The following is a 14957-nucleotide window of genomic DNA, read 5'->3' as shown; positions in this document are numbered from 1 at the left end:
TTAAAGTACAATCCCAGGCAAAAATGTTGTTGGCGAACAACACCTTGACCTTCGCAGATGAATGAAGATAAATGAATGGTTTGCTCGCTGCCTGGCCGCAGATCGCTAGAAGAAATTTTTGCTACAATTTTAATTAAAGTCGAAACACATGCAGATCGGAGAGACGGATCCCCCCCCCCCCCCCCCCCCCCCGCGCACCCTGAGAGCGCATCAAAACGATCACCGAAAAAGGCCAAGCGGAAGCGAAAGGTCACTGGCAAGGCAGGTCTTGCCTTGAATAATTGTACGGGGAGAAGGCTGCGGGGTATGCTGTGTGTACGCACAATAACGAAGCACTTAAAACTCAATTATGGATGGAAACGGAACCCGATGCCCCGCGGCTAACTACTGTACATACGCGAACTCGTAGTGCAAAACGGAGTGTAGCGCATCTGCCAATCCGAAGGTGTTTTCCCCCTGCCGTCATATCGATTCGCATCCGACATGCATTGCCTTGTGGAAAAGTTGTTCAATTTGTCAGAGAGCAGGCAACGGACAGTCGGACAGCCGGACAGCCGGACAGCCGGACAGCCAGGCAGTTGCGTATTCTGAAAAGTGATTTTCATTTAATTTATTGATTTAATTTTATTGCACATCGATTGAGCACATTTGTTTTCCCAGCCAGGGTCTGGCTCGGCTTGCATTCATTATTTAATTGATTTCCTTAACCTAAATTACATTTTTCATGGGCTTAAATTATTTGAGAACTGCTCGAGAAACCACACCAGAAAATGAGTTGCAATTCACATTGCAGCAACACACCCAAGACACGGCGAATATAATTATTTGGTAACGAGAAAGATTGTGCCGGCGAGGCTGAGAAATTCAATGGGTACTTCTGCATATGAATGCTTGAATGGATGGGCTTGGCCTCAAGTATATTGTTTGTGGCTCTGTGAATAGTTTCAGCTTACTCCTGACTAAGCAACCATTTCGCTAATTGGCGAAACTCAGTAGTCAAGTGGATAAAGGAAGCTCGAATCATGCTGGAGTCAATGGCAAAGGCTCATTCTCCCATGGGAGAGCCTTCACTTGGCTGGAAAGAACTTAGAGTTAGCTTAGAACATAGATTGCACATTAGGCCGCTCTCCGCTTTCCGCTCTCCACTGCAAATCCTGACTCAGTGCTTGGTCCCGCCCTCGAAGCTGACGTCCGCATGGAATCCCGTATCGTCGGCATGGTAAATCACATTCTGGATGCGTCCGTCGGGCAGAAGAATATGGTATTGGCCGCGTGTCACGCCATGGAAATCCCGGTTCTGCTTGTGGCCAAAATCGTTGCCGGTGTGGAAGTCACGTATGCGATAGCCGAATGCATACTTCGAGGCGTACTGCTGCATCTAAAGACAGCACAGAGAGAGGGAAGAGACGGCACAAAGCCAGTTAGTCATATGGCAATAGTCGGTATGTCTGTGTGTGGATTGCTCAGTAAACCGATAAGTTGCATGCAGCATTTCGTGCGCATGCTGAAAAATATGCAGTGCAGAATGTACTAAGAATGTATTAAGCACACTGCACACACTGTGTACAGTGAAGACAGCGAGCAGCAACAACTGCCAGATGCCATGCATTCGCCTGGGAGAACATCGAACAACGAACAGCGAGCCAAAGCCGTCAGATGATTACCAGCAGGAGGGCACTGGGAGTTGCTCTACTGTAGATCGGTCGGCACTGTTCCTGCTTCATGCACCAACTGCGTGGGAATTGGGGCGCAGAATTCGGAGCGGCATTCGGTGCCTGATGATGATTGGAATGCGCATGGGGGAGGAATGTCACTCACATGCCACATGCCACTGTTTGCTCTGCATGTGATTGTAAATTGTGTACGAGTATCGCGGCAGGCAGGAGGCGCGGGCGTAATGAAATTTGCAACAATATATTGTACAAATCTAGCACTCCCTCCCCCTCTCCCTCCCCCCTTTGACACTTGGCCATGCAGCGTTGATTTGCCCCCTCCAACCGCCCGGCTCCCCTCACTTTTTGTTTGGGTTTTGCCTTTTTATTGTAAGTATTCCCGCAGCAAGATGGCAACAAAATGTGTGTGTGTGTGTGTGTGTGTATTGGTGTGCGTGTGCGTTTCCGTTTCCGCTCATTCAAATGCCAGAACTCTCCCTCTCTCTCTCTCTCTCTCTCTGTACCTCTGTGCTGGCGACAACTGTTGGTAACTTTTGCTACATGTTTCGGGCTGTTTCTGTGGTATTTATGGCCTACCCAAGATTCGTGCTTGTGTGTGTGTGTGTGTGTGCGTGTGTCCCTGCGTATATGTGGGGGCGTGGCAAACTTTTTGATATGTTAATGAGTTGTAAATTAAGTTTAATTAAGTTACATTGTTGACTAGATTTTTGCTCAGCTTCCGTTTCCATTCTGCCGCAGAGAACAAAAGTTTTTCTCGGGCTTTGTGCAAGATTTATGGACCTGATTGCAAGGGACTTGCAACCGGAGTTGGAGCTGCTGTGATTGGCATTTGTTGTTCTCCATGGATTAAAAAGGAAACACATTTCAGCAGAATTCCGCGTACATTCAACATTTTTGCTTCTCTTAAACATAATTAATAAATTCTCTGGTCCAGCGATTTTGCCTTTCATCATTCTCCTCTCCTCTAATGGAATCCAAAAACAAAATATGCATTTTTTCCTCTATTCCGCATTGTTGCAGCAGTGGAGGCAGCAGCAGCAGCAGCTTCATTAAGGCAATGCAAAAATGTTAATAGATTTTAACGTGCAAAGCAGCAGCGGCCGCTGCCGCCTTCACGCTTCCTCCGCTGCATGCAAAAAGGACGCGAATATCTGCGGAATATGCAAATTGCAGGGGGTTCTGCAGTGGGTGGTGGAATTTCATTACATTACAAATTGATTTGATTAAAGTGAACATAATTACAATGCAGATGGAACATGTCCAAGCAAGCGATGGGTCACTTTTTTTTCACATCGAAACTAAAATATGAAAGCCATCGAAGTGGAAGCTGTATGAGGACCAAAAGCGAAGCCAAAATCAGAGTCACGTGCCATTGGCTGAATCGAAAAATGCATTTGCCGTAAACCCAATGACGCTGCCCAATCTTGGTGCTTTGTGTGTCCACGAGGGTCCATTAGTCGGCAAGGCTTGGGTGGGGAACAAACACTCAAACTGCCCAAATGCTGGGCATGACTGATGTTCTCAGGTGCCAAAACCAGACTGAAACGCAGATGGATCTCTGATCTGGAAGCAGCCACAAGATGCGAGTCTCATCTCAGATCTTCCCTGTTTATTCCTTGTTTATTAAGCCATATCATATGTATGTTTGTGGATGTCCAAATGGGAAAGTCAATGTCAAACGGGAGTGGACAGAGCTGGAGCTAAGAGCGGTCCAGCTGGAGGGTCGAGCTGGAGGTTTTTGCATTTAACACGTTTCCTTTCGTTGGCTTTTTGTCGAATTGTGCGACGAGGATTTGTGCAGTGTCGAGTGCAAAATGCAATTTAAGCCAAAAGCTACGTGAGTTCGTTTAGTTTGGAGTTCGGAGTTCGGAGTGAGTTGCTTTCATGGCTGCCCATTGGGCGGAACTTTGACGTTGGGTGTGTCCTTTGGCGTCCTTTCATTTGCATATAATCAAAGTTATTACCGGCGCCTCGGCTTTGTGTCATCTTTTGGTCATTAAAATGTTTCGCAACTCTCGAGCTTGGGCCTGCGGGGCCTCGCAATCTCCCCTGACCTCATCACTGCTGATTTCTTGCTTTCTTTTGATTTATTTTTGATTTGGATTTTGCTGGCCTCGCGGCTTCTTCTGCTACTTAGAATTCAGAGCCTTTTTGACGGGGTTTAGCCCTTTGAGAGCACTGTTAATGCAGGATGCCCCGCACTTGGGCAGCCTCTTCAATTAGCTGATGATTTGCACTCAGGTGGAAGGGTGGGCATGGCATGACACTAATCCTTGTTGGGTAACTGAGGATGCTCCCTCCCCAGTGAGCCACTGAGCGGGGGAGTGTGGTGCGTTTATTATTCACACAATTCGTTTAAGCGTTGCAAACACCTCGTGCCACACAACCGAAAACCTCAAGGGACACAGCGGGCAGGCAGGCAGGCAGGCTGGCTGGCTGGCTGGCTGGCTGGCTGGTGGTGTGTGGCAAGTGCAGCAGTGCCACAGTGCCACAGTGCTGCATGCTGCTCATTTAAAATTGAACAAGTGTGGCACTGAGTTGGTCTGAGCCCCGACAGGATTTGAGGCTGTGTGGGTGTGTGGGGGGGCAACGGCAACGGCAACCGAGTCGAGGCAAATCGCATTTAAATGGAAATAAATGTTGTGTCCAAACAATTTACAAAAACCAATTTTACAATGTAATGCGTCCAGAGCTGCACTTGGATATGAGTGCCGTCTGTGTGCCGCCTGCCCGTTAGCCCTTCCACCTCCATGGTCGGACTCTGGCCAAGAGTGGAACGAACGTGTTCAACAGCGCTCGTCAGTCAAATGAATGTCCTGGGCTCGTTTATGCCACACGGCAGCAGCCATTCGCCCAATTGTCGCTGTGCAACTTTTGGCCACACAATTATGAGGGGTGGGCAGAGGCAGAGGCAAAGGCAGGGGGGAGGCTGCTGCTGCTGCTGCTCAAACGTTGATGATTAGACTACGAAATTGTTGTATAATTTACAGTGTGGGTTGGAGGGGTGGGGAGGGGGGCAAATTTTAAATGCAGTCCACCCACAGTTTTTATGGCTCGCTTGTTAGCAATTTTCGTATCCAAGTTGGGCAGGGAGCATCTCTAACCAAAATTGAGTTATCAGTTTGTTGGCTTTGCCCTGGCAATGCGCTCGGGCTGATTGCGTGACAGCTGCTGCTGCGGCTGCTGCCCAAACCCATCCGAGTAAAAGCAGAACGAGGATGAGGATGAGAGCCAAGAACAACAGCAAAAAAAAAATCCATCCAACGAAATGGCAGAGCAGAGCAGAGCAGCAGGAAAAATGTCAAACTACGTGATTTTTATGCGAATGTGACTGTCAATAGCACGTTGCGAACAGCATTGGAAATGGGACTAGGAATAGGAATCGAAATGGGAGAACGGGCAAATGCCTTGCCACAGCATACAGTTTTAGTTTTCCTCCAGCCACGCCCCAAGAGCGCAATATTAGCGGGTAGAACGAGTAGTTGTAGTTGTAGTTGTAGTTGTAGTTGGGTTGCTGGTGCCGGACTGGCTGCGGTTTATTACGTCCAACGGCGGATGAAGTGGAGCTAATTTAAAGTCAACCCCAGGTCAGATGCGAGCATGTGCTGAGCCAGCGACACCGAGGATTCCGAGGCTGATTCCGGGTATTATATCCAGTATTTGAATAAAATCAAATACACTCAGCAGAACACGTTCCGAGTGTGCAGAAATATCCCAAGAACAGCGGACATCAGCAGACATAGCTCTTAAAACTGATCTGATGAAATTGTTTGCACAGTTTTTGGAGTGTCGGCCGGGCAGGCCATCAATTGCACGAACAAAGGCCTTAAGAACTCGAGAACATTAGCCACACATGTCCCGGGACCCAGGAGGGATCAAGGCTCCACAGGCTTAAGCTGTGCCCCTGCTAAACCTTTTTTGTCGAGTGATTTTCGATGCCAGAACCGAACTAATAATCAAGACCCGACCCATATGCTGCCGCTCCATTAAATAAAACTTAAATCTGTGCTTGGCCAGCGACCCTGCCCCACTCCCCGACCAAATCTCTTTTCAACACTTGCAAAAATATGTTGTGCTCCCACATTAAAAATAGTAGGCAAGGGGAAGGGCTAGGCAAACACAAAACGAACAGCAAAAGGGTTGAAATAAAAATGAAATTAAAATAATGCACAAGTGTGTGTGAGTGTGTGTGTGTGTGAGTGTGGGGAAGCCGAAAAATATTGCACCTGCAGATGTTGAAGCCCAGCCGAGGAGGAAACACCCACAGCAACACAGCCACACAGCAACACAGGCATCCTTTATCCTTCATCCTTGTAGCTCCACTTTGGAGAGTGAGTGACGACCATTACCAACCATTTCGGCCACAATAAAATGACAAATTCCCCAAAAATCCAGCCATGTTCGCTCGCACACGTTACCAGCAGTGGCACTGCCTGTGGCAGGGAGCCCAAGAGCAGCAGCAGCTGCTGTCAAACAAGTCCCATGACGAGCATTGCAACGGACACCCCACAACCGGCTCTAACCTCCGCCTAAACTTGAGCCTAACAAGTGTCGTTTGCCTGTCAGGGATGGACAGTCCGGACAGACAGACAGACAGGACAATGGGCAGGCGGCTGCCTTTCCCAGCCATGTCCTCGACTCAACTCCCATCTCCCATCATGGTCATCAGGCGTCGTTTCTGGGGTTTCACAACACAACCGAGCCGACGAGGCTCAGCCGGGGATGACGACAAGTACGACAGGGACAAGGCAAAAGCCTATTAAAAATCATGCTAAACGCCACTAAAACAATGTGTGTGTGTGTGCCTCATCAGCAGCAGGAACAGGAACAGGAACAGGACCATTACATTGGGGATTGCATTGCTTTTGCGGCTGTTGTTTGCTGGGTTCCGCAGAGGAGGGTGGCTGGGAGGAGGCTGGCCCTCCCCCAGCAAATGCACATTTCTGGCAGGACAACAAATGCCAATGAATAAAATGTAATAAGCTTCTCCCACCCAAATCGAATAAAAGTGCTACGACATAAAGCAGGAAAACGTCAAAGCAAACTTTGCTCGAAAACAATTTTAAGTCGATTCTGCGCCTCACAAAGGAGACAGCTCCATGGTGCTGGTCCTGGACTGCTGCTGGCTGGGGAAATATAATTTAAATTCCACCAAGTAGTACTCGAACTTGGGCCTGCTTATGGCATGCTCGTACTTATTGCCGACAGCTCTGTCCAGGCAGGGCCACGGTGTTGTCCCTACACCAAATGCAGTGGGGCAAGGGACAGCGACAGGGACCGGGGACCGGGGACCGGGGACATTGCATTCTGCAGGACTAAACGAATGAGAGTCAGGAGTACTCAGCAGTAGAGCAAATTGAAGTCCGCACAGATATTATTTTGATGGCTTACTTCTGTCTCTCCCTTGTTTTGTAATGGAACTCTGAAAAAGTCAACCATGAAGGCCTTGACATGTCTCACGTCAGTTAGCCAGCCGGCTTATCTCCCCTTTTCCCCCAGTCGTATTCTACAGTTCAGAAGAAACAGAACAAATTTTCGTTTTCTATAAAACAAAAAAAATTTGGAAATATTTTTCGCTCAACAAAAAAATTCGTTCGTTAAATATTTTGGAAGTTTCTTTCGTGGGAAATCGTTTAAATTGAAATTGAAATTGAAATTGAAATTAATTCGCAATGTCCGTAATGAGGAAGGTGAAACAATTGCCGCTGCGGGGCATGTGCAGCCTTTATGGGGTGGGGGTGCGCCACAGCTGCGGGGATGTCAAGGCCAACACGAAGGGCGTCGTGGTGGGGCTGTACCTGAAGGAGGATGGCGCCAAGGAGCCGAAGCTGACGCCCACCGGCCAGAAGGTGGACGGGCGCGTGAACGGCAAGCTGGCGGAGCTGATCTGCGAGACGAAGCTGGACGGGCGGTTGGGTCGGGGCAGGATCTTCAACAGCGTCGATGCCGAGTTCAGTTCGGTGGCTGTGGTGGGCCTGGGCGTGGAGGGCATCGCCTTCAACGAGCTGGAGATGCTGGACGAGGGCATGGAGAATGTGCGCATTGCGGCGGGCATTGGGGCGCGCTCCCTGCAGGACGAGGGCGTGGGTGCCATCTCGGTGGACGGCATGGACTATCCGGAGCAGGCGGCAGAGGGGGCTGCCCTCGCCGTCTGGCGCTTCCCCGAAAACCTGGCCCCCAGGAACATGCCGCTGATACCCACGCTCACTCTGTACGACTCCGCCGACGCCGACGGCTGGACACGCGGCATCTTCAAGGCCGACGCCCAGAACCTGGCGCGCCGCCTCAGCGATGCGCCAGCCAACTGCATGACGCCCACCCTGTTCGCCCAGGCCACCGTGGATGCCCTGTGCCCCTGCGGCATCACAGTCGAGGTGCGGACCATGGACTGGATCGAGGCGCAGCGGCTGAACGCCTTCCTTATGATCGCCAAAGGCAGCTGCGAGCCGCCCGTGATGCTGGAGATCAGCTACTGCGGCGCTGCTCCCGAGGAGAAGCCCATCCTGTTCGTGGGCAAGGGCATCACCTTCAACTCGGGCGCCCTCAATATGCGGCCGTGCAGGGGCATGGACGAGTACCGCGGCAGCATGTCGGGGGCAGCCGCCTGCGTGGGCATGATGCGCGCCTGCGCGGCCCTCTCCCTGCCCATCAATGTCACCTGCGTGATCCCGCTGTGCGAGAACATGCCCTCGGGCATGTCCTGCAAGCCCGGCGATGTGGTCCGCCTGCTCAACGGCAAGTCGATGGCCATCCGCGACCTGGACAAGGCCGGCGTTGTGGTGATGTCCGACGCCCTGCTCTACGGCCAGAACACCTACAATCCCCGGCTCGTGGCGGACGTGGCCACCCTCGAGATGGGCGTGAAGAAGGCCTTTGGCGGCGGCGCCACCGGCGTCTTCTCCAACTCCCACTACATCTGGAAGCAGTTCCAGCGCGCTGGCTCCCTCACCGGCGACCGCGTGTGGCGCCTGCCCCTGTGGCAGTACTACCGTCGCCAGGTGACCGACGAGCTGGGCTACGATCTGAGCAACAATGGGCGCGGCATTGCCAGCTCCTGCCTCGCGGCAGCCGTGCTCCACGAGCTGGTGCCCTGCGCCGACTGGGTGCACCTGGACACACGGGGCACGGGCCTGCTCAGCCAGTACGGACTCATCCCGTACCTCACGGCCAAGCGCATGACGGGACGTCCCACACGCACCATGGTCCAGTTTTTGTACCAAATGGCGTGCCCCGAGCTCAAGTGAGACGTTCGATCTTCGTGGAGGAATGTCTGATGTTTTTGCGCTAAGTTTTCGAAGTAAATTGCACTTTTTGGACCAGACCTTGGACTCGTCTTTAAGTTCCCATGTCCCTGCCCCTGTTTGTATCTATCTTTGGGATACCTTTTCCCTGCCCTGCCTTGCCATTGAAATGTGGACCCAGACGAAAGTAAGGAAAGGCAACTTCAGTTCTGCAGTGAAAGAAAAATGTTAATTCCGACGCATGTATCTGGCTCTGAGGAAACTCCCCAGGTGCTTGAGGTTTTGGCCCCATGAATAGCGTATCTGGATGCTATATATCTATATCAATTGGTTCAGACAGCAGCCGAATTCAATCCAAAGGGAAAGGGCACTACAGACTGCCGACTGCCGTCTGTCGTAGAGTAATGAAGGATGACAGGGGGGGGCCAGACGGATGCCAATCTGTGGCTGAATTGGCCAGGAGATGGCGGAGGATGTGGCTCGCTCTCTCGTGCCTGGCTAACGACATTGAAAATGCTTGTCGAACTTGAAAATTATTCGATTAAGTGCATTACCGGCGAGACGATGTGCCACAAACACATTCCCCTGTGTATCCTGCTGCAGGGGATATTCGGATATTCTCATTGTTGGGACTGCCGTCGCATTGTCGTGTGTGTCTGTGGATGTGGATGTGGCAAGCTCCCTCTTATTTATGTTGATTGTGTTCTTGCCTATGCCAATCAATGGAGCTATCGAGGCACATCCTTGTGTGGCACGCCCCAAGGTGTACTTTAATTTAATGCAACGGAAGAGTCAGCACCGGAAGGAGCGCCGCATCGCATCCACTTTCCTATATTAAGTATTCAGCTGCAAGCCTAAACCGAATCGGAAATGGGCAGGACTCACCGACTTATCCTCCTGACTGCTCACAAAGTGCAACCCGTTCGCACCCTTTTCTGCATCCAGCTCAGCCGGAAGCGAGGTGGCAGCCAGATGTGCACCCTGGTAATGATGCTGCTCCGGATGCTGCTGCTGCTGCTGCTGCTGCTGATGATAGTTCGTGATGGTTGGATGATGCACCACATGCTCCACTGTGGTCACGGGCTGCTGCCGCTCCTCGTCCCTGACGCCCTCGTACCCGTGCGACAGTCCATGGCCCGGGGTGTAGTCAATGAAGGAGCTGGGAGTCGGCAGCTTGGGGGGGGCAGCAGCCATGCTGCTGGGCACGGCGGGCAGCTGCTCCTTGACATCGTTGTTGCCCGCCGACTCGATGATCGGCACGTACTGCTTCGTCTTGGCCATGCCAATCAGTCGGCCCTGATGCACGCCCAGGGAGCCACCCAGATCCGCCAGCGTCTTGAGGGTGGGCACAGGAGCCGGGGCCTGCACCTGGCCGGGATGGAAGAGAATGGGCGCCGTGCTGTCCTGGGGGCGATCCATCACCAGCTGCTTGCCCTGGCGCTGCAGCTTGGCCTGCATCTCCTTGGCCAGGAGGTAGGTGAGTCCGTGGATCTGGTCGTCGGGCGACTTGCCAATGAGCGTCGACAGCTGCTGGAACTCGGGCAGCTGCTTGTAGTGCTCCTTGACGCTGTCCGCCGGCGCATGGTACTCGATCTTGATCAGCGGCGAGGCCGCGGGACTTGGCTCGTGCTGGATCGCGTACTGGTACGGCTCCAGGGCCCTGCCATAGATGGGCTCCTGGGCACGGTACTCCTCCTGCAGTGGGTCCGGCTTCGAGGGCCGAAACTGTGGCACAATCACGTCTATCGACTGGGTCGGCGGCACAGGAGCAGGTGTAGCTGCAGCTGCCAGTTCCGCTGTGTACGTGTGCGGCACGGCTGCCTCCTGCACCACAATCGGATGCTGGGCCATGTTGTTGGGCGGTTGGGCAGCGTAGACCTGGGCGTAGTTTGGCTTGTAGTGGATGTACCGCAGCTGCTCGACCACCGGCACGGGCTGGATGTGCACCTGGACGGGAACCTGGGCTGCCGCAGCAACCGGCGATGCTTCCACCAGCTTCGTCTGCCCTGCGCCCGGCATGTACTTCATGTAGGAGCTGGGCTTGAGGCCGTAGCCGGAGAGCGGGGACAGTGGCTTGATCTTGTAGTGCTCGTACTCGGACTTCTGGGCGGGCAGGTACTTGATGTACGCCTTGCCGCCGTGTCCCTCCTTCATGAGCTGGCTGATCGCCTTCTGCACCTCGTGCGGCAGTCCGCCCAGCGACTTCTTGCCCTTGCCCTGGCCGCTGCTCTGTGGCGCCTCCTTGTACACGTACATTCGCTTGGTCTCCGCTGTCGACTCGCTGTTGTGTATCGCATTGTCCTCCGCCCGGGGAGTGGCCTTCGTGGGGGCCTGGCCCTGAGTTGTGTTGCTCCTCTCCGGTTGGGTTTCCATTGTGAGGAGCGTGGGCGTGGGCTGCAGCTGCTTCCCAGCGCGTTGTGGCAGAAGGGACTGGGGCAGAGCTGCCTTCGCGTCGGTCAGCTCGAATTTGAACATCTGCGGGGAGGCGCCAGGGGCCGATCGCTTCGATCGCTTCGTCTTGCGTATGCGCACCTGGAAGCCGTGCTTCGGGCCCAACTTTGGCTCCGTTCTGGTGGCCTGACTCTGCAGATCCAGGATCCTGGCCTCGCGTATCAACTGCGCTGTGTAGGGATCGGGCTCTCGGGCATCGGTCTCTTGGAATGGAATCATCATTGCCTTAAAGTCCACCGGCTGCTGCTGGCCAATGATGGAGCGTCGCTGGCGCCGTGGCTTCCGCTTCGGGCGCTGGCTCTTTGCGGCTTTGGTGGTGCTGGCCGGCGCACTCTCTGTGGTGGGTGCATCCTTGAGAGCCCTGGCCTGATGCTGCCGCAGAAGCAGCTTCAGTTCGTCACTCGGTTCGACGGCGTCTGAGAGCTCGAAGCGCAGCATTCGCGGTGCGCTGGGCAGCCTGCGCTCCTCCCGCTTGGTGCGCGAGTGATGGCCCTGCGACCGATCCTCGGACTGCTCGTTGTACTGATTGAAGGCCGCCAGGTAGCTGTCGTCTGTGGGATTGTCGATGTGCCGCATGCTGCGTAGATTCCGCTGCTCAAAGTAGCGTTGCATGTCCTACAAAGCATCCAGAGAGACAAGATCAATGGGTGCTCCTGTGAGGGGCAAAGAGTGGTAGTTACCTCATAGCTGGCGAAGGTTTCCAGGGAGGGTAGGCGGTGCCAGGTGTCCATGGCCCTGGCCGTGCTCAGGCCAAGTAGCAGTAGCTGCAAACACAAAGCCCCATAAATTAAGCATCTGTGGAGGATCCATAAATAATCCCAATATGTCCGCCCAACACTTTCACTTTCCATCTGACCAAAAACAATACTTGGAGTCGCGCCACAGCCGCAGTTGGACGCTGGACGCTGGCCGATTCTCAGTTCGGAGCCACAAAACGAGTTGCGCACGCGCTCTGGCACAGCCACTTCTTCAGCTGGGTGTCTCCCAGCTGCCTCTTTGTCCATTCATGCAACCACTTTCACGTCAACAGGTTGAACTTGTGCCGCGGCTTGGCTTTTGTGGCCATTAAACTCGGTCTCCGCCGCTGAGTCCGAATTCAATTGCATTTCTCTTGCACCTCTCCAGAGTTTACGTAAGACCAATTATGGCACTGGGATTATATCTGTCTTGTGATGCAACTGGCTTACATTTCGCGATGGTTTCGGGGATAATCGAAGATTGCATTGGAATGCCAGAAACTCTTTTGCAATTACCTTTGCGGAAGATATCACACAAAAGCCATCAGTCAGTCGCTGTCCTTCCCCTTTACCAGCCTACAACATATGCCATGTGGCCGGGAATCAATAGCTAAAAGTTGGCCCTGCAACGGCTTCATTTGTGATCCATGGTGGCAGGGGGCCAGCCCTGGCTTATCTCGTGCCGCAGCAGCAGCAGCCATTTAGCAGCCATGCCAAAAGCCCTCTAAAGTTGAGGCTAAAACTGAATCCAAATGAACTGTCAACGGTCGTTAAGAATGCAACCGCGTAAACATTTAACGGCCGTTAAAGCTGCGCCCGAGTGAATTTTTATGAACTGTACCGAACAGGCAGCCAACCAGGCCAACCAGGCCAACCAGGCAGGCCCTTGCCACCTGCCTTCGGGTGAGCCTACGCGAGAGAGAGAGGCACACGCCCCACTTGTTGGATGAGAACTGCAGTTTCCCCTGCTCCACTTCTAACCCCTGCCAAGCCCCATGCCACTGTGTCGTGCATAAAATTTTATGTGTTTTCTATTTAACACTTTGGCGATGAGGCTGAGGGTGAGGCTGAGGGGGTGTGGATACTGCAGGGAGAGGTGTTCGTTTTATTCCGCTGTGGAAAATGTCTTTTCATTTTGGACCGCCACACGCGCAAGAATCGTTTTAAAATTCAATAGAAAACTCCAATAAAAGATTGTTGCTATTTTCCCTGGTGCTGCGCTCTCCATCTCTCTGGGGAACTGGCGGATTTTATGGCTCTAAAAGTGCTTGGCAAACTAGTTAACAATTTCTTTATGATACACCAAGGAAAAGTTCTACTCCGCGAAGTACTCTTCTACTCTCCTTAGTGTCTATCCCAAATGGAAATTCAATAGTTGCCAAAAAACACTTTTCGAGGCTCAGCTGCAGGCAGCCCCAACTAAAGTTTAACGATTTATTTGCCATTTATTGTGGCATTTAAGTAACATTTGTACAATCTATTCATGAGCCCAAAGCCCATTGTTCGCCAAAGAAAAAGATCAAAGTAAATAGAAGTCCGGCATGGGATCCTTCCTCTGGGACTCTTCTTGCGATCCGAACGCAGGTGGCTTCATTGACTGGCTGTAATTGCTGTTTGGCCACAAGTTTGTTTAATTGCTGCACGCACAATATGCACTTGCTGCTGCTGCTGTTGCATGCAGCAAAGCGGAAAAACGTTGCACACTTCTGGTAGGGGAGAGTCTTGGCCGAGACCGAGACCGAGACCGAGACCAACAGCAAGTGCAAGTGCAAGTCCAAGTCCAAGTCAAGACACAAGGCCAGGGAAAATGGAGCTGGCAAAAAGCTTGAGCAAACAGCTTGAGCTAATTGTTGCCCGGCATGCGAGGGTGGCTGGGAGTCACTGGGTGTGGCAGTGGCAAGAACCAGTTTGGTTTTTCATCTACAGCACAAGCCCCAACCCCAAGCCAGAGTCAAGTTCAATGCACATGCAATAAAAGACTGCGAGGAGTGCGGGGAGCGGAGTGGCGCCAGAGTGGAACTTCCCTGGCCACAGGGAAAACCACTGCACTCAAATGAAATGCCTGAAAACTTTTTTCCATCCACTTAAATTGCAAATTTCCCGTTTCGATGGCAAATGTGTGTGTTTCCTTTCTGTCTGACATTCCGATTCCCCGACTCCCATCTGACGGACTCTTAGATAATCGTTAAATGGAAGCCCGCTCCATGCAGCCGAGGTCATTAAATTATAAAATCCACATGGATTCAATGGCGAGAGACTTTTGTTCATTTGTTTCCGCACAATCCATGCCTATATTTTGAAGGCCAAGGAGAGACGCTTTAAAAATCAAATGGAAAGTATTTGAAATATTCGCATTCGAGTGGCGATTATTATGCACGAACGTGGGGCGGATGGCAAGTAATTAAACGAGAAATTTAAAGTGTGGCGTGGGGGACAGGCGGGCGGCTGCTAATTGAAGTTCAAGTGCCAGGGAGCACACGCGTTGGCAAAGGGAAAAGGGCAAACAAAAACGAAAATAAACATGAATTATTCACGAAGAGACATGAGTATGGAAAGCATTATGCACGGAATGGAATGGCTGGCATTGGGATTGGGATCGTCCATTTCCTGGCCAGGCCATGGCAGACTCTCACTTTAATGGCAATGGCAGACAATTTTTGCCGCTTTACTTTTCACTCTTTTTGGCTGAAAAGGTTTCCGCCGTGGCACTTGTTGTTTTCACGCCTCAGTTGCATTTTCAGTTGTCTGTTATTTATGTATATTAAAATTTCGGCATCTGAATGATTCAGGAATGACCTCCACGGCTTGGGACTTACCATTAAGGTGGGGCCAGCAGCAGCATCAGCGATGGCCAT

The 14957-nt window shown here is 52.2% G+C and overlaps 2 protein-coding genes across 2 annotated transcripts; one reads left to right on the top strand and one right to left on the bottom strand.

Moving 5' to 3' along the window:
• Positions 1–1099: 1099 nt before the first annotated feature.
• LOC117592508 lies at positions 1100–14957 on the bottom strand. Its single transcript, XM_034286353.1, has 4 exons — positions 14919–14957; positions 12046–12129; positions 9800–11980; positions 1100–1378 (listed from the first exon to the last, which is right to left on the bottom strand). The coding sequence occupies exons 1-4, from the start codon at positions 14955–14957 to the stop codon at positions 1160–1162; spliced, it is 2523 nt and encodes an 840-aa protein (XP_034142244.1). The 3' UTR covers positions 1100–1159.
• Positions 7267–8994, top strand: LOC117591732 (cytosol aminopeptidase). Its single transcript, XM_034285048.1, has one exon. It carries the CDS (start codon positions 7346–7348, stop codon positions 8915–8917), a length of 1572 nt encoding a protein of 523 aa, XP_034140939.1. The 5' UTR covers positions 7267–7345; the 3' UTR covers positions 8918–8994.

The sequence above is a fragment of the Drosophila guanche genome, unplaced genomic scaffold (assembly GCF_900245975.1).
Source record: "Drosophila guanche unplaced genomic scaffold, DGUA_6, whole genome shotgun sequence".
Lineage (NCBI taxonomy): Eukaryota > Metazoa > Arthropoda > Insecta > Diptera > Drosophilidae > Drosophila > Drosophila guanche.
Note: the sequence above shows the minus strand (reverse complement) of the source record. Positions and strands in the feature narration are given on the sequence as shown.

Bases quoted from the DNA above. Each gene is read 5' to 3' on its own strand.
- LOC117591732 (XM_034285048.1), top strand. From the start codon at position 7,346: ATGTCCGTAATGAGGAAGGTGAAACAATTGCCGCTGCGGGGCATGTGC.
- LOC117592508 (XM_034286353.1), bottom strand. From the start codon at position 14,957: ATGGCCATCGCTGATGCTGCTGCTGGCCCCACCTTAATG. The intron at 11,981-12,045 runs GTAACTACCACT...GATGCTTTGTAG, and splicing joins AAACCTTCGCCAGCTATGAG to GACATGCAACGCTACTTTGA. The intron at 1,379-9,799 runs GTGAGTCCTGCC...TGCTGTCTTTAG, and splicing joins GCAGTCAGGAGGATAAGTCG to ATGCAGCAGTACGCCTCGAA.